The following is a 21394-nucleotide window of genomic DNA, read 5'->3' as shown; positions in this document are numbered from 1 at the left end:
CAGAGATTCACAACTGATCAACTGATAATCAACTGATTGACAACTCCAAAATATTGGCAATTGAATTAGGCTTCGAGAGAGAAACAACAATGCATACCTCCTATTCCATTTCACCCCCACCCCCAGAGATGAAACAAAGTCTGCATTAAAGATTAACTTTATTCACATAAGCACCAGGTTCCACTTTCGTTGTACGTAAATAATACCGACAATATTCAAGCAATAAATAATGGGAATTTCCCAATTGCGCACCACAGATAGTAACCAACATTTATAAATCTATAATTATTGTGATGAGATTCATTGAGACTGCCCAGTGAGGAGAACCTCATCCTCCGGCCGTGGCAACCTCCTGTACCTCTCCTGGGACACCAGATATACGACGAGACCTCCGAAGATGGCGAAGAAGAGTCCGAGGATATTGATAAAGACTCCTTCGGGAATAAACTGCGAATATTTTTGTGGTCTGAAAAAAAACGAGAGTTCATCCTGACTCGTAGATTATCTCCTTGAAAGTTCGTTTGATATTTTATCATCTGTTTTGAAAATTACCCGAGGGCGAAAATAGCCTTCTCATTCAAACCAAGAAGGCAGGAAGCAATAACACCGACGAATCCAGCAGTTCCGAAGTACGTGTGGATCGGTAAATATGCAACACGAAGGGGTGTTTGGATTCCCGGGTAGAGAAAAGAGACTAGACCTGCGAGCCACTAGAAAAATCACAAATAAAATTGGGTTTAAAATTACTTTTATCAGTTGATTAACCAGGAACATTGCAACCCAAAGTCTCCCCACGTTTGACTCTTCCTTTCACTGTCAAAGGCTCATATTTCTTAGAATAAAAATGATCTTGGTTCACCTGACAACCAAACAGAATGACACTGGTGAGCCCCACCCAGCTGTGCAAAGTGTACATGTTTGGTATTGGGGGTGTGGAGTAGTTGTGCATATTGAAAACAGCCACTAGGGCAATTATCGTCAGAAATAATGTGAAGATCATCATCCCTCCGTGAAGGAGCTTAAGACGACGTTTTCTGACGTTCCTCTGGGTTCTGTAGATCAGCATTCCTGGAAAAATAGTAATAACTCAAAATACCTGCGACTCATTACGCCCAGGGTGAACAAATAACGAGATGCTGAAGTTTACCATTGGCATAAAGAAAGACTAGGCCCACAGTCATCAAGAAGGGATGCCAATTGAACTGCAGTCCAACATTAGAGGACCAGGCGAAACCCCCGCGGAAGTGGGTGATCCAAAAGAGGACGAGGGCAATCAGAGCTCCCCCAATTGCTTCAGTTATTGTGAAGAGGAACTTAAATCCCTCCAGACGTTGAGGAGACGTTGGTTCACCTATTTGATCCATATTTTCAGATCCTGAAAGCCAAATAAGTTGATTCATCTTGGATAAGCAATTTTCATGGCAACAAAGAACGCGAATGTCATAGAAATGCTTCGAGCCAACTGACCGTTGTCAATTTATCAGGAAATATTTTAGGAACGACAAATGACAAAATTATAAAACTACCTGCACACAAGTGATACTCATAATCACCCCTTGACGTCATCCACTGTCAAAACAATCCCAATTTCAAATTCCAAGTTTCATAAATAAAAAATCAATGAAAACGGCCTAAACCATATGTTCGAAACAAACTCGCAAGAACATATGTTTCATCTCGAGAAAGCAGTCTCTTTAAAAATAAATCTGTTGACAAAATAAGAGATTAAATAAAACAAAATACAAGAGTTAAGCAGACAAATTACAAGCAAAATTATCCACGATAAACAAGGGGCGCAGCTGCGAGCAATTAATTAATCTAGTAATTACTCACTACTGGATAAAATTTGGTTCAAATCCTCGGGGCTTTAGCTTCTGTTTGAGTTGTTCAACATCAATCAGTCATCGATTATTTATTGTTAACGTTTCATCGCGTGTTTCAACGTTAATCAACAGGTAATACTTTCTCTTATCGACTGATGTGCGTTTCGTGAACAATTCCGTCTTGATGCTGGCCGTTCATTGGTCGAGAGGGAGACCTCGAACTGGGGGTTAGAACAGAGGTTATCAATCGAGTCGCAATTTGTCGCTGATGTCATAATAAAAAAATCTATTATTTTTTCAAGTATCTCAGTCAATGCCAAAGTGTCTTCTCCTCTAGATTATTTTATAGTTAACAATAAGTTAACCTTAGATATCCATTTAAATTTGCAAAAATATCGCCATGTTATTGCTTGTTCTGGGGAACTATTTTATTTTCGTCATTCCGCTAGATAATTAATATATAATAAAATAGTAGTCATTAATACGAATAGTTATGAAGGAAAATTTTCGTCGTATTTGGTTTGAAAAGATGGAAATTCCGGCAGAGAAGACATTTAGCGGAAGAATTCAAATGTCAGTGATTGAGAGCCACTGAAAGCGGAAAGTCGACGCGCGCATTGAATCCGCCATTTCCCCTTCTTTCTTCCTTTTCTAGCGTGCCGAAACTAATCCAGCTGGTAAGACCTTCGTTTTATTAAAAAAATTGCTATAAAATCGTTGAAAATCGAAGCCTCGACGACTGAAAAATATTCTCCAGTACTTGTTTATCATTTTGGTACATTCTCCGGGGAGTTTTCGGTCTCGAATAATTTTTACGAAGGGAGTTTCGGGCAGTGAGAGAGGTTAGGGTCGTCGACGTGGAGCTTGATAATATTTAAGACTTGTTGTTTAAGTTTTTTGTGTTTCATAGGTACAAAATGGGTAAAGGAAACAACATGATCCCGAATGGGCACTTCCATAAGGACTGGCAGAAACATGTCAGGACTTGGTTTAACCAACCAGCCCGCAAAATCAGACGGAAGACCAATCGAGTAAAGAAAGCACGTGCCGTGGCGCCTAGGTTAGTTGTCATTACTTCAATTCTTGGAATGCATTTTTCCTTTTGAAAAGGAATTCTTCACGCACCCCATAACTCTTCTTCTGGCTCACACATATTTTCTATTTTTAATGCTCGATAAACCTCTGAAATTCCTTGAGAGTGTGTGTCTACCGTTGCTGTTTGATGAAAATTTACCAAAGCATTTTGTTTGTTAAAGACCTGTGGATGCCCTTCGTCCAGTTGTGAGATGCCCCACAGTACGGTATCACACCAAAGTACGTGCCGGACGGGGATTCACCCTGGCTGAAGTAAAGGCCGCCGGTTTGAACAAGAACTTTGCGAAGAGCATTGGTATCTCGGTGGACCACAGGCGAAGGAACAAATCCATTGAGTCCCTCCAGACTAACGTGCAGCGTCTGAAGGAATACAGGGCAAACTTGATCCTCTTCCCGAAGAACGAAAAGAAGGTAATCGCCAGTGAAATTTTCAACGCTCCGAGTGATAACGTTTTATACATAAAATATGGATTGAATTATTTTGTGAGGTTATCTTTGGGTTAATGATTGAACAATTGTTTTTGCCTTTTAGCCCAAGAAGGGTGACTCAAGTCCTGAAGAGTGCAAAGTAGCCACCCAGGTGAAGGGTACCCCCATGCCCATTCTCTCGTCCGGAGGGCTCAAGGCCAAGGCCAGGCCAATTACAGAAGAGGAGATGAAGTTTAAGGCATACATCACCCTTCGTAAAGCCAGGGCTGACGCTAGGCTCGTTGGTATTCGTGCCAAGCGAGTGAAGGATCTGGCTGAGAACCCCGATGATGTCACCAAGGCTCCAGCCGCCAAGGCCAAGAAGTAAACATCCCGCTTTTTCGAGTATTTAAAAAAAAACAACATCATTTATTTTATTTTGTAAGAATTGTATGATGAAAATGGTAATAAAAATCGGGCTTTGTTTACAACAAATTATTCTGCTATTTTTTTTACTTATGGTATCTATTTTTCCTCCTTTTATTTATCAAATAAAAAATTGGCAATAGAAGTATTTTAAAGCATCAATGGCTCCTAAATTCTGAAGATCTGGAGAGAATAAATATAATTAAGTTGTTTTAAAGACAAATGGAGGAAGGGAATCGTCAAAAAATTCATTTGTCGACATTTTCCTTTCATATCTACAAACATTTGTTGGATTTAATTGAATTCAACGAAGAAACTTCTTCGCAGAGTCCGAATCTACGAAATAAGTAAGAAACGATTGATATCGATTCGAAATCTCCCGCAGGAGATTCTCAAGGAGCTGCGCGCGCATCCACTCCACATGGGATATTTCCTTCCTTTCCCATGTGCCCGTCAGACCTTTTCCAGTAGTTATTGCAAAAAAATAGTGAAACCATTTGGAAATAGTGATCAGTGACCAGGACCATTAATAAAATATCATGAGGAGATTATCAGAAGAAAGAACTAAGTTATTGTTCGAAAAACTAACGAAATAGTGAGTAAACATTTTTTTTTTTGAGGTTAACTTTGTGTTTACATGGTGGTTGTCGAGGTGGGTAACTGAAAATGACTCGATTAAATATTGGGGAATTGTTTGATTGACTTTACAGCATCGGTGACAATGTCAAGCTACTGGTGGACCGTCCGGACGGTATATACTGCTTCAGAGAGAAAAAGGACAGGGTTTACTACGTCTCGGAGAAGATTCTGAATCTAGCATCAACCATTGCACCTGAGAATCTGATGAGTTTTGGTACCTGTTTCGGTAAATTCACGAAATCCGGAAAATTCAGGCTCCATATAACTGCGCTGCACTATCTGGCACCTTATGCCCAGGTAAATCGTTGGCTATTGTCTTGTTTTTTGCGAATATCTCGAAAAGTTTGAAGTTCAGAGAAAAATTTGTCAGGACATTTTTTGTGAGAAATTAAATTTCTGACAACAAATATCTTGTCACATTTTCCCTTAAATCCACTCATTTACGAGGAAATTCGACATTTGTCTGCTTTACAAAAATTGTATTATATTTCTGCTGCAACTTGTGTGTTTCTCTTTGAAAAATCGAGAGAAAAAATAAATATTCGATGAATAATAATGTTCTAGTACAAAGTGTGGCTGAAGTCCTCAGCAGAACAGCAATTTGTCTATGGCCACAATGTGACGAAGTCGGGGCTAGGAAGGATAACAGAAAATACACCAAGATATCAAGGAGTCGTTGTATTTTCTATGAATGACGTCCCTCTGGGCTTTGGTGTGGCAGCAAAGAGCACAGCTGACTGTAAATTCGCAGATCCAATGGCCATCGTCTGCTTCCATCAGGCGGATATTGGTGAATACATCAGATCAGAAGACACTTTACTATGAAAAAATACTTTTGAAAGTGCTATGTTTAAACTTAATGGATACCATAGAGCGACTGGAGGAGGAATGATTTAGTGGTAGGTTTTGCCACGTTACTTTTTTAAATTAAAAAATTTATTCCCTTTGTTCGTGATTTTTTTATTGAAATTAATTGAGCAATCTTCAGTCTCACATGATTATTGACGGTACAATTAGTGTCATAATTTGGGGGGGGGGGGGGGGCAAATGGTGGCTAGTAACATGGAAATCTGAGTACCAATTTGCCTGGAATTCGTAAGATTCGTCGGATTTGATTGAATTTGTTCGGTTTTTTGAGCTCATAAATGTTGACTTATTGAAAAATTTTAATTTTTGCCTATTAAATATTTTCAACCACTTGATATTCATTTATAAAATTATAAAAATAATGTGATCTGTAATTTCTATAGTTAATTGACGTTCATTGATTTTTTCAAGTATTTTTCACTTGAAAATAAATTACTTTCATCTATAAAATTCAAAAATTGGAAATAATTCCAAACAGTACGATAATAATTAAGTACATTCTTCACTGGTTTCGGAATATAAATCGCACAGTTGAACATCTCGAAGTGCATTTATAAAAGCTAATTTTATAAAAGAATTTTCTCAACTGTCAACAAGAGTTGATAAAACGTTTGCTGAGTGGGAGTTCATCATCTGGGGGTGATATCATCACCGTAAAAATCAAACTGCCAGAACTGTCCGAGAACGTTGGAACAGGGGGCGACGAAGACATCGCTGTCAGGTCGAACCCCTGTCCCATCTAGGCAGAGGCCAGTGGATGCGTGGACAAGGCTGCCCTTGTCAGTGAGAATCCATTCCTTCTCGTCACCCCTGTCGTGACACTCCACCATCTTGACTTTTGCTCGTCGTGATATCACGTCCTCGAGGTTAACTACTGCGCATATCTCATCCCGACGAAGTTCTCCAGCATTGCTGAGGGAGAATAGCTGAAGGAGAAGAGGTTAATGAGTTCAATGAATTATTACAATTTTCGGAATAGGAGAGGCTCAGACAGAAATTATTGAAGGGTAGGATATGAGGACAACCCTCCCTATATTACCTGACTAGGGAAGAGCTTAGAGTGGCAGCCATAGGCCCCCAGGTCGTAGGGCTTGTCCTCGTCCCTCTGGAGATTATCCAAACAAATATTCCTCCCCTTCATCCTGACTCTGCCATAAGCAATGACATTTTCATCGGGCACGAACTTCTCGGGATAAATGTTCTCGAGATACCACCGAAAGCTCTTGCAGCCAAGTCTCTCCCTCAGCCTCACCCTGTCACTGATGTCCCCGATCTTCCTTTCAACGTCGTCCTTGAACTCGTCCCTGTGCAGTAGGAAAAGCCTCTTGTACTCGTCCATCCAGACGTAGACGAGTCTGGCTGTGTTGATGCCATGAGTGTCCTTGTCGTTAGGAAACTTGTAGGGATGAAAATTCCTAAAGATGTGCCCCACCCTGGAGCACGGGATGGTCTCTAGAGACCCTCCACACTGCCAGATCCGGAAGGACATTTCCAGATTTTCCCCACCCCAACCGTCCATTTTTTCGTCGTAACTTCCTATTCTCCAGAAGTAGGCGCGGTTGATGGCGAACAGACCCCCCGCCATTGTGGGGGATCTGGTGGAGATATTGAGGGAATAAATTTTGTTCTCTTTCTGAAGAGCCAAGGGGCAGTAAGCCCCTCATGGAGCTTCCAACACTCCCTTCAGTCATTAGCTTGAGTGTGAAATAAGTCACAAGTAATCGGATTCATCCACCATTGTCGGCCATATCAGATAATTGAAACTAGGGCCTGTTGATGAGGATAAAGGGAATGTTGGAACTTCCATCCTGGCCTCAATCGGTATATTCAACTCTGGAAAAATTCTCACCTCACCGGAGCAATCTTAGACGTTCTTCCTACCATCTCCTTCTCCTGAATATTGATCCAGGTGAAGTGCCCTGACCAGGTGAATCCCCCAACTTGGAAGAAGCCAGGATCGTTATCATGAAAGTACTCGAGGGTCTCCTCGGAGATGTTGTCGATGATTGGCATCACGACAGCATCGCTCTTCTCCTCGAGTCTTTTCAGGAGTGGCTCCAGCCACTCAACAATGACCTCGCAGTGGGCGTCGAGAAACACAAGCGCCTCTCCAGAGGCTGACCTGGCCCCACTGAGTCTCGCTCTGATAAGGCCTCGTCTCTCCGGCAGTCGGATCAACTTCACTTTCTCCTCGTTGAACCTTGTCGTGATGTAGTACTCCAGCTTCCCCTGGAGCTCGTCCTCGTCGGATGCGTCGTCCACCAGAACGATCTCCTGGAGAAGCTCCTTTGGGGAATTGTTCAAGACACTTGTGATGGTCCTTAAGAGAACACTCAAGGGCTCGTTGTAGAAAATTATTATGACGGAGGCTGTGGGGAGTTTCCCCGTGTCAAAGGTCAGATTCCTGCAGGCGGGATCCCTGATGTCTGGGAGAGTACGCGATAGAGAGATTCTGTCTGACAGGAGAACGTTCAAGGCCTTCTTCTCGAGAACCCTCTGGGCCTGGAGCTTCTCCTTGCCATAGAGAGTCGCTGGACGTCCTCTGTCACCGAGGCCTGGAATTATCTGGGCCTCGTATTCCTGGAGCCAGGGAGAGTATCTGATGACAGCAGTGAAGAGGATAATAGAAGATTTGTCACGTAATTTCAAGGTTAGAATTGGGTAACCCACCCAGTAGATGCCATCCTCGTCAGTCAACAATTTTTACTCACCTTTCGAAATTTCCGTACCTCAATGAATTTGACTTCAACTGTGGATGAGAAGTTGACTGATTGTTTGGTGAAAAATCATCTGATATTCTCATCATTCGTTTCGCAATCAACAAAAGAGCGATAACATAAATTCCACATATTGTTGCCTTAACTATTAATTTCCGGCGTCCAAGTATCATTTTGGCGATTGTCACTTCTTCATTTATTACAAATCATGCAAACTGATTAATTCCGAAATTTCGATAGTTACGGTTTTCATTGAGAACCTAATTCAGTAATTTGGGATTTTTAGACTGTAGTTGACACATTGTTGTGTCACTTCTGTTAAAATAATAGGTTAAGTTCAAAATTTGCATAATCTCGAAGGGTCACCTGGTGCACATGTTTGATTGGTGATTGGAGTCGCCATCTTCCGGGCAGGTTAAACAATTATTACGAATTTCAGTTAATTGGGGGAAAAGAACTGAAGACAATTAAAAATTAAAAATATCTATTTGATAATTGAGTTACAAAAAAATTGTATAAAAAGACACTCATAGGTGTGTCCTTGTTTCCTTTCAAATAACAATTCTAATTATAATGCAATCAATACATCATCCTAAATACCATTCATCGACGTATGTCCGCGTATATAATTGACAGTTCAGAAATGCCAAAATCAAAAAATGACATTTATTAAACCGCACAGAAAAACATCGTTCACATAAAAACGTACAGACATTGAAGGCTATATCAATCCAAATTGACTGACTGGTTGGAATCAGTGTTGAAGAGGGGCGGGACCTGCCCTGATTAATTCAACCAAAAAATATATCCTGTCAAAAAACGAGATCTCACGATTTACTAGCCCTCGCCTGGCGCGTTCTCGCAGTCTTACTTTCCGTCCCCTCAAAGTATTCCTCAATCTCCTTGAGGCTCTTCCCCAGGGTTTCCGGCAGAAACAAATAAACAACAGCAGTTCCGATCAACGACACCACGCTGAACCCGAAGAAGACATTCTGTGCACCCATGGCCTTCAAGGCAAAGGGGTAACTCTTCACCACTCCAAACATAATGATATATGCCACTGACACCATGACTCCCCCTCCCACACCCCTGAAGCTAATTGGCAGAAGTTCCCCGATGAGAGACCAGGGGATGACGACAAAACCCAAAGAGCTCATGCAGACGTAGAAGAGGACAATCACGAGGAGCATCCATTTCTGCTGGCCCACGGTGTGCTCCCCTACGTCACCACCAACGCTACTGCAGAATGAGGTGAGGAAGATCAACATGCCGGAGAAGAACATGGAGAAGGCCATTCCGAGACCAGAAACGATGCAGAGAATCCTCCGTCCAATCTTTCGGGATAAGACAGACGTGACGATGCTCATGATAAACCTTATCATACCGAGAAGAACAAGGGCACCATATTCGTTTAATCCACTGCCAAAGGTTCCTCCAATCTCCCGAAAAACAGATATGGCATAGAAGATGACGACGTAAGCACCTGAGAGCTGTTGTACCAGGAGAATGACGAATAGGAGGCAGATGGGTTTGTAGACTGTTGGCAATTTCAATGCCTCGATGTAACTGTGCAGTGTTCCCTTCTGTGAGGCCTCTGGGTTGGGCACCATTTTGGATTTCGAGAGATTGGCATCGTCTATTCGGTTGAGCTCCTGCTGATAGATATCATCGCGAGGGTTCAGCCACCGGAGGTATCTTTCTGCTCGTCTTCGGCGGTGGGTCTTCACACGGTTCGTGGGGGTCGTGGGTTTTTGGAAGTGATTTCGTACTTGATTAGCGGATTTATTTGACGAGTCATTGGATACTTGATGAGGTAGGTCATTTTGGTGGCTCAGGGATTGATTCATCAGATGATTCAGTGCTTGATTTAGCACTTGTTGTTGTACTTGCGTCAGTACTTGAGGCGGTGGTTGATTCATTGATCGGTCAACTGTTTGATTGGGAGATGAACTCTGGGAGTCATTCGATAATCGATACCGAGTCCGTAATTTATTCAGTATTTCATTTAGAGATTCATTCAGTACTTGATCATCAATTAAATTTGGCGAATCATTCGACAGTGCACTTGGTATTGCCTTCGTCGATCCATTTTGTCCTTGATCTAGCACTTTATCCAGTACTTGTTTGAGGGCTTGATCCAGTGAGTCACTCAGTACTCCACTTGATGTTTCATTCAGCGCTTGATTGAGAGCATTAATCAGAGCCTGATCTATGACTTGAGTCGGTGATTTCACTGACTCATCGATCGACTCAGTCAACGCTTGATTCTGTTCTCGCTTCTCTGATTCCTTCACAATTTGACTCTCCTCATGATTGAGTGTTTGACTAGCTGGCTTATTAGCCAACTGATCACTCTGATTGTCAAAGCAGATGAGCCAATAGGGGCTCTCGGGGATAATGAAGAGTAAAAATAGAAAGGCAGTGTTCAGGGCAGTGAACACCATGGCTATCTTTCGCCAATCAAGGAAGAGCGCTAGAACACACGTCAGGAGAATTCCCAAGGACACGAAAACCGAATTCAGGCACAACATCATAGCCCGAATTCTCGGGTGGGTGATCTCGATGACGTAGACGATGGAGGCCGTTGACATTCCCGAGGAGATCCCCGCGATTATTCTCGCGGTATATATTAGGACGAGGCTGTGGGCAAAGGTGAGGAGGAGCCAGGATAGGGTGGAGGGGACACAGGTCAGGATGCAGACAATTTTGCGACCAAAACGGTCCATTAAGGGGCCTGAGAGGAGGGAGCCCAGGGGGAGGGATATCGTCACGAGACTTGCTGAAACATGGAGACAGTAATGAGCAATAAAAGTAGTGGAATGCGGGGAAAACTTGGCGGTAGAAATGCTCGACCTTAAGGGAATGGAAATTAATTTAAATTATTGTCTACCTATCCATGACGCCTGATCGTCATTGATCTTGATCTCGTCCTTTTCCGTCTCAAGGCCACCGACTAGTACTGTACTGTAGGCCATATTAGCTCCTGCCTGGATCACTACACAGTACGCCATGCAGCTCGCAATTATCTTTAATTAACGTACCGAAAACAAAATGAATGTCAGTGAAGTGTTAAGAAAAAAACTGAAACTAACTCAACTCAGCGAAAAATGTACTTTTCACATTTCCTCCCCGTCACGAATTATCGAGATATTGGCATAATTACAAAACTAATATTTATTGCAACTCAGGAGTTTTAATTGCTATGAATAATTAATGATTACCTGCGGCACCGAGTCCCTCCATGTCAACTCCGGCAACTCCTTCCCCCTCTTGAAGCTCACCGGGAGGAAATTGCTGAAGAAGAGATTGCGAATTGGCGATAACATTTCGATTTTCTTTATTTATAGTTTTTGGGTAATTTTGTCCCGTAGCTTTCATTGACATTCAACAAATTGTCATTTTTGCAAGCACAACGACGACCAGTACCACTTTATTAACGTAATTTGGACTTTTTTAACGAGAAAAAATAATTTTTTGAATTTGATTTTATTGCGTCCAATGGATTTTTGTAATTTCGGAATAAACATTGAGGATAAATTTCTGGCAGACTGCCATTCCGGAATGGTTGTCCATCGACAATTAAAACTACACTGTCACTCGTCAGTTTTTAATCAACCGCGAAGAACAGATACAACACCACATCATCGCATGTGGTTTGTGCTCTTGTAGCTTATCCTTAACATTCATGACTCAAGGGCACTAGCATTTCTTGTAGCGATACGCCAATAAAAATCATCTACATTCACGCGACTAATGAAATGTCAAGCGATTCAAGTACAGTAGCTGATGGATATTTATGGTCAATGGGAGATCTGTCGATTTGCCTATTTTAGAATTGCTGAGTTTTCATTTCCTTTGAAGTTGAATTTCAATCAACTCTGATGCTATCTATTCCGAGATTCACTCGTAAACGGAAGCTTTGTAATCTTTCAAATGTTACTTTAGCTTCTTTCATATCGGAAATACTATTTTTAAACCCACACGCTTGGGTGTAGGCAATCGGTTAACTAAATTTGTTAAATACTTGACGCTGATTTCGACTGAACAATTAAATTATAGTAAATGTTTACAGTTACAGTCAAATTTTTTGATTTCCGCCAGGAACGTAGTCAACTATTATCAGAGGAAATGGATAATTCATGGCTTCAAGAACATCAGCCGTCAGGAATACAATAAATTTAGTATAAAAAATATAGGTGTAGCAGAAACAAAAAAAATTTTTTAGGAGTGGCCAGTTTACCTCACCTTACCCTCCTTGTTCATGCCATATTATTAAAACAAAATGCATAGAATGGGTGTTCAGTTTAAGTAATTGTTTCAAAATGAAAAATACTCGAACTTTGTTGAAACAAAATTTGAAAACTTTTTCAAATGTTCTTCTCAAAGGATCCAACGACGTATTTATTAATGGGCTCTTTACCTCGTCTCCAAATTTTCCGCATGTTCACAGTCCTGGGAATTGTATCGACCCATTGTCTTGGAGCAACCGAGCGTGCGAAGCTCTGCCCCGTCGAGGAAGAACTCAAATGATCGAGGAAGCCAATGGTTCAAGGCTAGTCTATTGATCGTGATAATTGGTCTTCAATGAATCGCTGAAACGCACGTGAAAAAAAAATTAGAATTGAATGAGACCGCTGGGGGGGGCAGGGGAATAAATATTGTGAACAATGAGCGACCCGTTGTCTAGGACATCTTTAATGTACGATATTTCAGCGAAGAAGTCCAACACATAAAAAAATAACGGGAATTTAATTTCCTTCAAAAAATGGCTGCGATTTGTTCCCTGAAAAAATTTACGTAACGAGTCGTTTGGAAGTGACCGAGTCAGGAGTAGGGAACATTAATTATCTCATTGATTATGAGAAAACTAATAGAAAATAAATAAAAAAATAAATAATTGTTAATGAAATAATAAATGAATAAAAAATTATTAGCCTGGCAAAATTGATCAAGTGTCACACAATTATATAATAATACTCGGATTATATATATACAAGTTTATGTACTCAGTCTGTTGACAGTGTAAAACTTAGATGAACATTTGTAAACAGAGTCAATTAATAATTGAATTGAATTGACGAATTCTCCAGAGGAAATATTTCTTGACATGTTCACCTAGACCCCACCTGTGGGATATTCCAAAGTTCTCAAATTATCGAATTCCAATCCTCAATAATCTAAACATAATTCAAATCATCTCTGATAAGAAAAAACAGTCAATAAAGCCTTACATTGACTAATTTCCGTGATTGGCACCCCATACCAGAGCAATTGACCCCGAAAAAAACGCGCAATGACCCCCGAAGAGAGACAAGCCATAAAATCTGAAAACAGTGACCTGTGTTAATCAAATAATTGTCTACACTGTGAATGTCGCTAACAGCGACTCATATCGTTCAATTTTCCTAATTAAACTAGCTCTCTCTAATCACCCAGTGTTAATTTACAACGCTCTCACGAGCCGCTCGAGGTATTTGAATCACGTGACATAACCTCAACAGTGTAACTAGTCAGCGTCTGATGGAGCTGTCAAAATCGACCTTGGGGGGTTTGGAGGCCCTGCAGGACCCAACAATAATCGACAATGAGACATTCCATCGATTAGTGGATTTCGCTGTCTTGAGTTTAACCGGAAAAACAGCCGGAAAAGGTACAAAATTGATCTTTCAGAGTATGTCTTGACAATTCAATGAAATCAATGTTTACCCATTTTTTTGATGGGTCATCTTCGATGACCTTGGGGAAATGGGTAGGCGAGGACGCTAAAAATAATTTCACCAGATATCCAGGAGTTCTTCTGGTTTCAATCTCTGATTTTTTCCGATTTTCATTCCAAATTCTTGGAGATTTCGTTGAAATTCTCGGAGCAGTTTTGTGACAGGTATTTTAGAGTCAATAATGGGGTAAGATGGGTTTATGAGCAGAGGTTGGGGTTGGAACATGCCCCTGATTCTCCAGTTATGGAATTTTCCATTGAAAAATCCCATTGAGCTTTGATAAAGAGATTTTATATTTCTCGTGTTGTTACGAACTAAAAAATTCAACAATTCATAAAAAAAAAAAAAAATTTGACAATTCTCTTAGATCTCTCAACCTTCTATGAATCTACAAGAGTGGACGTCATAAAATCCGCCTACACAGATCTGACAAGTCTCTTCGTGGAGTCAGCAAGGCAGAACTACGACGCCGAGAATCTATCGACTTACCTGCACTCGCAAAAATTGTTCGGTAATCGCGTTGAAAAATTATGCGACACATATAAAATTCACCGTGAATCCCTTATTCACCAATTGGGTAGCATCGGGAATACACTTCCTTGCGTAATAGATGTGGACTGGAGACTCGACTACTGCATTAAGGTAAATCCACCCATATATTCATGAAAATGAAAAGATAAGTAAATTCTTACCTATTCGATGCTATTTTCAGTCGAGTACAGATAATGATGTGAGCGAGTGTGTCTATCACGTGCGTCTAACTACGAAGAAACACAATAAAATTGAATATGTCAATTTTACGTGTTCGCTCCATCAACTTCAAGAGCTTGTCTATAAACTTAAAGACGCAGTGAGACACGTCGAAAAACTTTCAACATTGTAAATCATTGATTAGACCGTAAAGGCCAGTAAACCGAGACCTAATAAACTATTAAAATTTTACAAATACCAAGAGGCAACAGGAAGCGAGTCTATAGATGAGAAAAAAATATCTATATATATGCATGAAATATATGCACTATAAATAAGTGCATAAATATATTTTGGAATTGTTTCCCCTGCAATTATTTCGTAAATTTATAAATGCGCTTGATTGACTCAAGAATGCGATGATGGAGTCGATAAAGTAGTTTCATGGAGAAAAAAAATGATTTCAAGAGATTACATAAGGCCCGAGATTCCTTAAACTTAAAAAGTATCAGAAAAAGAAAATGTGGAATTAAAGTAAATGCACATATCTGAGGAATTCCGTATGAAGTTCAGGTGTTTGTAAGACATTCCGTGAATCGAATCTTGAAATAAGACTTTTCGCCGCATATTAAGTCTTAACTTCTCCTTAGAACTGCAAGGAAAAGGTCTAACTTGATAATGTAAAGTGTAAAATAAAAATAAACATTTTTTAAAGACATTTATTTAATCCTTCATTAATCATACTTATGCTTGTCGTGATAATACAACTATATACAAATAACGCAGTGCTCGAAAGAAATAATTAAAAGACTATTAATAAAACGTCAGGAAAAATTCCCTCTGCATCTTCAGTCCATAATTGTGTATATTCATCAAATTTCCTTTCCACACTCATCCTCCTCCGGTCATTACGCTCATTATGTTACATTAGTACATACACTAAACCAATGAGCCCTTAATCACTAAAAAAAGCCAATTAATGTTCCCAACAGCATTCGAAAAATCTTGATTATGTTTTAGTCCCATTGTACGTTCAAAATTATTTGGTTTTTATTTTTTCACAATTATCAAATTCCTCGAGATATTTCCGTGACGAGGGGATGCCGTCAATCATTCACTCCCGATGTAACAAATTAATGATAAAAAAAATCATTGAGTGATACATACGTATTGCAGTATGTATATTTCGTAATAAGACAAGTGTCATTTATTCATTGCAAACTATACAAATTTATCATCAATCTATGATATAAAAAATGCGTTATTTAAATAACATTATATTAATAATTTTTTGTATCTTGTGTTTTTCATTTTATTATCCATTAAGACTTATTTATTATCTAGGACACTAATTCTCATTAATTGCTCATTAATTAGTGGGAACAATGACGATTTTCTTATCCTCGATGATGGTGATTATCGACGATAAATCATTGAGCCACCACTTATATGATTTATTTCATTAAAATATTATCGTTATTATCGTCCTCTGATAATTAAATTCGGGTGTTTTTCTTTGAAATAGTAGACCCGAAGTAAGCGAATACATGACAATTTTTTTTCAATTATCGAATAATAATTTACACTGACATGAGCTTGAGATGAATTTAATGAGTACAGGAAATATTTTGCGGGGGAATTGTGAAGTTTTGATTGAAAGCTTCAGGGTATGAAGAGTCAATGCTGGTGATGATGTAGCTTAATTTGACACTTTAAATCTGATTTACGATTTTCGGTGTCCACTTCACCAAAGGGGCTTCAGTTTTATTCTCAATCAACAAGATTTACATTTTTTTCGGCCGTCGATTCATCCAAACTTCAGCTTTAGTCTTTTTTGTTCAGATAATCCAACAATGCGGCCTAATTTTAAATATTAAGTTCCGAATTAAGAAATTTAGGTGGAATTCAATATTTAATAATATTAATGTATAATCATGTCAGATTAAATTGAGACCTCATTGCGATGCTACAACCTCATACGTTTAACCGCCAAAACCCCATCTCAATCCTCGAAGTTTTGTTCAAAAGACCATACGCTCAATCCTCCTCCCACACACCTGGAACCTTCCAAACTATCCTCCTCCCACACCCGCCCACTTATTAAATTCCTCTCCCCTCAAAAATCCTTTAAAAACGTTCATAAAATCTAAAAACATCCCCCCTCCCAAAATCCAATAATTAATCTCGCAGCATAATCCTTTACCCTCTTGCCAGCCCCCCTCCCCCCGCACCAAATAAAGAAAAACTCTCGAAACCCAACAAAGAACTGAATTTTGGTATCACTATGTACACTATCATACATCCTAACCTCTTAAGACTCAGGTTTACTCCTCTGCTCCTGAGCCTTAATCTCCTTACTCAGCTCCTCGCACTTATTCTCCTTGACAATGACCTCCTCCTTCTCCTCCTTCACCTCACTGACTTTACTCTCCTTAACTCTCTCCTGCTTATCACCCTCCTCGTCCTTATCACCAGCCACTGAAGATCCTGAGGCCTCGGGATTGACCCCATTGAGCTTATTTTCAGAAGCACCTGAGGAATCCACCAAGCCCACTGTCTCTTTACTCACCCTCTCCTCCTCCTTCTCCTTCTTCTCTTCCTTATTATCTTCCCTGGTCTTCGATGAGGACTGTTCCTCCTCCCCCTTCAGGTCCCTCTTCAGCTCCTTCTTCAGGTCCTTTTTGAGCTCCTTCTTAACCTCCCCCTCAGCTTTCTCCTCATCGACCTTTTCTCCACTCTTTCTCCTCTCCCTCTCCTTCCCGACGACCTTCTCCTCATTATGTTTGGACAAATCACTCACTCCAGCCGTGCCTGATGCTCCTCCTGCACCTGATTTGCTCAGATTAAAAGCATTTCCCTCCGCCTTGCTCTCATCATCCTTAGTGACATGTCCAGTCGATATCTTGGGACTCTTCGGACTGGAGTGTGAACTCGGTGGGTTTCTCTGCACTGCAGGTGCCTGAAGCCCCTGATAACTCAGTGCAGAGTAGCTCCTGGGTATGCATCTGTTGATGGAAGCTGGTAAATTGTGATATGCCGAGCTGATGCTCATGGGTGATCTCATCAGTGGACCACCAAATCTACTACCATCACTAAAAGGTGGCAGAAAACCCTGTGGAAATATTCTGGGATTTGTATTCGGTGTGGCATTCGGTATAAAGGGATTCGTCAACATATTGACAGGTGAATTTCTCGGTGACAGAGAGCTCGATGTCCTCCCAATGTCCCTCGTGAAGGGCGCATTGTAGTTTCTGGCATTTGGAGAATAAGGAGGTGGGGATACTATGGGTGAATTAGTTGTTGATATTGGTGACAGAGTTTTTGGCTCAATTTTCGTAATGAGACTCGGTGATTTCGACGTTGACTCCTTCTCCTTTGGATCGTTGTTCACTCCGTAGAGGGGCTTAACACCAGAGGCTGGATTTCCCAAGTACCTGGGGAGATTGTTTCTATGTTTGAATATCGATCTTGATTTAGAGGGTAATGATTTGCCGGAGGGAGTCGAGGGATTGGACTGCTCAGAGGCAAGCTCTTTCGCCTGATTCTTGGCTGCCACATAATTATTCCTACTGAGTGATGGATTCCAGGGTCTCGGTGGATCGCGCAGTGTCTTGAAACCAGTTGATTGTTTTTTCGATGGATTCGACACTTTCGACGACGTGTGCAGCAGAAGTGGGGACGATGATGATAGGTTAGGTATGGCTTTCGATGATGAACTTTTGGAATCAGATGGAGATATTGTCAATGAGTTGCTGGGGGTGTAGCTTGGGACATTGGGAATTGTTCCGTGTTTAGAGATATCTGAGGAGGACTTTATGGGAATTTTAAGGAGATCTGGTATCTCTGATCTAGTTCTTGTCTCCGTTTTGTTCTTATCTTTCTCTCGTGAATTTTCACTTATCTTGGCACAAATCTCGTTGACATTGGTCCCCTTGGCCAGGATCTCGGTTTTTCGGATTGTTGGCTTTGACGAGTGCATGAGAGATATGGGAATGGCGTCTGGGCAAGGTGGTACCGATGAGTACACAGAGGTTATCTCCAGGCCCTTGACAGTTGATCGAGGCGATGAAGTCGTTGGTGTGGATGTGTTTTGGTGCTTTGCTGATGAGGTAGGGATCGAGTACATGCTGATCGAGGGTGTCTGAAGGCTGTATGTCTGGGTGGCTGGACACTTTGGAGATGCCGAGGATGACTTGGTGGGGCTTTTCAAATTACCATCGACAAAATTCTGCATGTAAAAGGGAAACGTCGACTGGGGAATTGCTGGGACATTCAGGGGTTCTGAGCTCTGATTATTCGGCTTCTGATTGTCGTCTTTTGTTCGATCTGGAGATGAGTTTCGTCGTGATGTCAGGGAAATGGATAACGACGGAGCTGTAGAGTAGGTGCACCCACCAAAGGTGCTCAAACTGATGTGTGTCGATGTCGTTGATGTTGTCGATACCTTCGATGAAGACGGAGTCGACGACGTAGATGATGACAATGATGAGGTTTTTGGGGTGATCGCCGCTGGTACCACTGACTTTTTCTGCTCTTTCTCACTCTTCACCTCCGACTTTTTCAATACCTTCTCCAGAACCGATTTCTTCTCCTTCTGAGATTTCTTGGAGTATGTGTGATTGATCGGTCCAACTTTCGGCTGAAATTGTAACTTAGCACTGAGGGATTCGATCTTGGAGCCACTTGTCTGAGAATTAGATCCTGCGGTCGTGGGCTTTTGATCGGTTTTCGGTTTAGCTTGAGCCTCGGAAGCTTTCGATGCTGATGATGACTCTGGGACTGACGAAGACGGGGTTTTCTCCTTGTTGTTGTTGTCCTCCTCCTTCTCCATCGATTTCTTTTGCTTTTCCGGCTTATCCTGTTTCTCTGGCTTTTCAGCTCTGTCTGATTTGTCTCCTTTGTCTGGCTCTTTAGGATCCTCGGTTTTTTTCTTCGGCTTGACAACACCAGCCACTGACTCATCAAGTCTTCGCTGATCCTCTTCGATTGTCTCTTTCTTCTGAGATTTCTTTGACTCTGGTGACGTTATAACAGACATGACGCCGGTCTCTGATATTTTCAACTGGACTTCCTTCCATTCACGCTTCACTGGGGTGTCCTCCGGGGCATTTGAGAGGGTGATACCGGCGGTTGACAATGACGCCTTGAAGTTGTCGTTGTCCTCTGACAACTTCAATCTCTTCGGCGACGACTCGAAGATCCGATAGCTCAGGTGGAGAGGCACCTTCCTTCGCCAGTGGTAGATGTACATTACGTCCATCAGGGTATAGTTGCCGTACAGGGGCTCCTCCTTGTACATTATATCCACCCGGTGAACATCACTGAGACCGTACTTGGCGCGAATCAGTTTTTGAAGATGAAATACCGTTACCGCTGCTGGACAACGGAGGTAACGACGGGGCTGGGACTTGGAGGACGATGATGAGGACTTCTCCTCGTCGGTCTCGGAGGGAATGGGACTGTCGTTCAAGGAGGGATTGTAGTATTCCAGGGACAGGGAGAGGGACTCGTCCGGGGAGTAGATGTGAGACTCTATTGGCTCGCCCCGGGCCTCCGGGGACATGGAGGACAGCGGAGCCTCTGGATGCTTCTCATAAAACTCACGACGACAACGCATCTCATCTGGAAGAAGGAACCAGTGTTTCAGGGGGTTCTCCCAGGTTTACATCGATAGTGAAGAGGTAAAAGGAGGCACGGGAAATGATCCCCAGCCTCATTTTTTATGATAAATATCTCACAGTCTTGAAGCAATGGAAGCATTTTTATGCAGACACCAAAGATTATTATAAAAATTCCCCCGTTATCAATATTTCATTGGATATTCCTCAACAAACCGAGTTGGAGACAACTTTAACTAAAAATGTTTTTTCACTCACTTTGATAGCATCCAGGCACCAACTTGTAAACGATATCCTGGAGCGTGTGGTCGGGGCGAATATTCAAGAGTGGTTTACTCTTATGGACTTGTACTTCACATATTGGACAGTACTTGTTCGTCTCCAAGTACTTCACGATGCAGCTTCTACAGACTAACCAAAAACAATGATTCGTCATGATTTGGGAAATTTCATCTTTTTTTCCAATCAGTCCGTAAATTTCTGGGACTCATTGAATGTGAAACTAAAATATAATTTGTTTTTTTTTTATGCTTGGGTTGGTATAAACAATTTTTGGATTTTATCAATGCTAGGGAACCTCGAAGCCTAATCCAAAAACAGAATATTGAATAAATTGAACTTACAGGGAAGATTTTTAACAATTTATAGAAATAAAAATTCGAGAAGAGCACAATAACCAACTTACATGAATGTAAGCACTCAATAATCGTCGTAGCATCGATGAAGTAGCCCTGGCACAATTTACAAGTTAGTTGTTCATTCAACTTGGCCAATTTGAGTCTCCCTCCACTCTGACCAGACATTCTGAAAGTAAAAACCCGCCGATGAGCCCAAAAACTCCATAAAAAATCCATAACCTCAGGAATTAACCTTAAACCTCAACCCTTGAGCTCCCTTTATAACCCCCAAACACCTTTGGACCCTGAAACCCACCCCAAATCCTCAAAAAACCTTCTGAATCACGAGGATAACCCCAAAAGGCTTCGAAATTGTCCAATAAAAAATACAGGGTGAGTGAAATGTTGGTAAATCAGCCATATTGACACCTAGAAAATTAAATTTCACCCACTGGCTCATTCAGCACCAACGCCGAACCCCGAGGAGGGGAAGAAAATTCTGTCAATCATTAAGAAAACCAAGAGCCCCAGCTAAACGAATTTTCGGAGTGGAGAAGTAACTCACCTGATTTATTTTTCACAAGGAACTTTGATAAGTTTTTTACACTTTGGAAATTGTCATTCGTTCCAAAAAAGTCAGTAAAGTTGGGTAGAAACTCGGGGGAACTCGTCGGGGCTTGTCATCACCGCAGTGGAGACACTGATTATTACACTAGTCTTGGAGTTTAAACCAGTTTCAGCATGTCCGTCACTTTGTTTCTGCGATCTCGAGGGCTT

At 41.2% G+C, this 21394-nt stretch overlaps 7 protein-coding genes across 12 annotated transcripts; 3 read left to right on the top strand and 4 right to left on the bottom strand.

The window, feature by feature from the left end:
• Positions 1-141: 141 nt before the first annotated feature.
• On the bottom strand, positions 142-2020 carry LOC135166501 (transmembrane ascorbate-dependent reductase CYB561-like). 2 transcript variants are annotated; one of them, XM_064128764.1, is made up of 6 exons: positions 1834-2020; positions 1527-1706; positions 1148-1375; positions 860-1068; positions 553-710; positions 142-466 (listed from the first exon to the last, which is right to left on the bottom strand). In XM_064128764.1, the coding sequence occupies exons 2-6, from the start codon at positions 1564-1566 to the stop codon at positions 301-303; spliced, it is 801 nt and encodes a 266-aa protein (XP_063984834.1). In that variant the 5' UTR covers positions 1567-1706; positions 1834-2020; the 3' UTR covers positions 142-300. The 2 variants fall into 2 exon arrangements, with proteins under 2 accessions (XP_063984834.1, XP_063984835.1); XM_064128765.1 differs by lacking the exon at positions 1527-1706.
• Positions 2021-2345: 325 nt separating this feature from the next.
• Positions 2346-3821, top strand: LOC135166504 (large ribosomal subunit protein eL13). 2 transcript variants are annotated; one of them, XM_064128769.1, is made up of 4 exons: positions 2346-2500; positions 2734-2883; positions 3080-3329; positions 3451-3821. In XM_064128769.1, exons 2-4 carry the CDS (start codon positions 2741-2743, stop codon positions 3712-3714), a joined length of 657 nt encoding a protein of 218 aa, XP_063984839.1. In that variant the 5' UTR covers positions 2346-2500; positions 2734-2740; the 3' UTR covers positions 3715-3821. The 2 variants fall into 2 exon arrangements, with proteins under 2 accessions (XP_063984839.1, XP_063984840.1); XM_064128770.1 differs by lacking the exon at positions 2346-2500 and adding an exon at positions 2536-2665.
• A 342-nt stretch (positions 3822-4163) lies between these two features.
• Positions 4164-5339, top strand: LOC135166868 (60S ribosome subunit biogenesis protein NIP7 homolog). The gene is made up of 3 exons (XM_064129545.1): positions 4164-4347; positions 4463-4688; positions 4956-5339. The coding sequence occupies exons 1-3, from the start codon at positions 4292-4294 to the stop codon at positions 5214-5216; spliced, it is 543 nt and encodes a 180-aa protein (XP_063985615.1). The 5' UTR covers positions 4164-4291; the 3' UTR covers positions 5217-5339.
• Positions 5340-5501: 162 nt separating this feature from the next.
• On the bottom strand, positions 5502-8322 carry LOC135166861 (polypeptide N-acetylgalactosaminyltransferase 1). The gene is made up of 4 exons (XM_064129532.1): positions 7970-8322; positions 7108-7857; positions 6298-6853; positions 5502-6184 (listed from the first exon to the last, which is right to left on the bottom strand). Exons 1-4 carry the CDS (start codon positions 8146-8148, stop codon positions 5888-5890), a joined length of 1782 nt encoding a protein of 593 aa, XP_063985602.1. The 5' UTR covers positions 8149-8322; the 3' UTR covers positions 5502-5887.
• Positions 8323-8442: 120 nt separating this feature from the next.
• On the bottom strand, positions 8443-14525 carry LOC135166860 (facilitated trehalose transporter Tret1-2 homolog). 4 transcript variants are annotated; one of them, XM_064129529.1, is made up of 6 exons: positions 14182-14322; positions 13207-13299; positions 12396-12567; positions 11197-11269; positions 10866-11001; positions 8443-10754 (listed from the first exon to the last, which is right to left on the bottom strand). In XM_064129529.1, the coding sequence occupies exons 3-6, from the start codon at positions 12446-12448 to the stop codon at positions 8803-8805; spliced, it is 2214 nt and encodes a 737-aa protein (XP_063985599.1). In that variant the 5' UTR covers positions 12449-12567; positions 13207-13299; positions 14182-14322; the 3' UTR covers positions 8443-8802. The 4 variants fall into 4 exon arrangements, with proteins under 4 accessions (XP_063985599.1, XP_063985600.1, XP_063985601.1 ...); XM_064129530.1 differs by lacking the exon at positions 14182-14322 and adding an exon at positions 13408-13444; XM_064129531.1 differs by lacking the exons at positions 13207-13299; positions 14182-14322 and adding an exon at positions 14385-14525.
• Positions 13490-15100, top strand: LOC135166867 (COMM domain-containing protein 3). Its single transcript, XM_064129544.1, has 3 exons — positions 13490-13625; positions 14060-14334; positions 14405-15100. The coding sequence occupies exons 1-3, from the start codon at positions 13496-13498 to the stop codon at positions 14573-14575; spliced, it is 576 nt and encodes a 191-aa protein (XP_063985614.1). The 5' UTR covers positions 13490-13495; the 3' UTR covers positions 14576-15100.
• Positions 15101-15562: 462 nt separating this feature from the next.
• On the bottom strand, positions 15563-21324 carry LOC135166859 (polycomb group protein Psc-like). Its single transcript, XM_064129527.1, has 4 exons — positions 21183-21324; positions 20686-20804; positions 20259-20411; positions 15563-20004 (listed from the first exon to the last, which is right to left on the bottom strand). The coding sequence occupies exons 2-4, from the start codon at positions 20801-20803 to the stop codon at positions 16694-16696; spliced, it is 3582 nt and encodes a 1193-aa protein (XP_063985597.1). The 5' UTR covers position 20804; positions 21183-21324; the 3' UTR covers positions 15563-16693.
• Positions 21325-21394: the final 70 nt, after the last annotated feature.

The sequence above is a fragment of the Diachasmimorpha longicaudata genome, chromosome 10 (genome assembly GCF_034640455.1).
Source record: "Diachasmimorpha longicaudata isolate KC_UGA_2023 chromosome 10, iyDiaLong2, whole genome shotgun sequence".
NCBI classification, from domain to species: domain Eukaryota; kingdom Metazoa; phylum Arthropoda; class Insecta; order Hymenoptera; family Braconidae; genus Diachasmimorpha; species Diachasmimorpha longicaudata.
The sequence above is the reverse complement of the archived record's forward strand: the minus strand, read 5'-3'. Positions and strand labels throughout refer to the sequence as shown.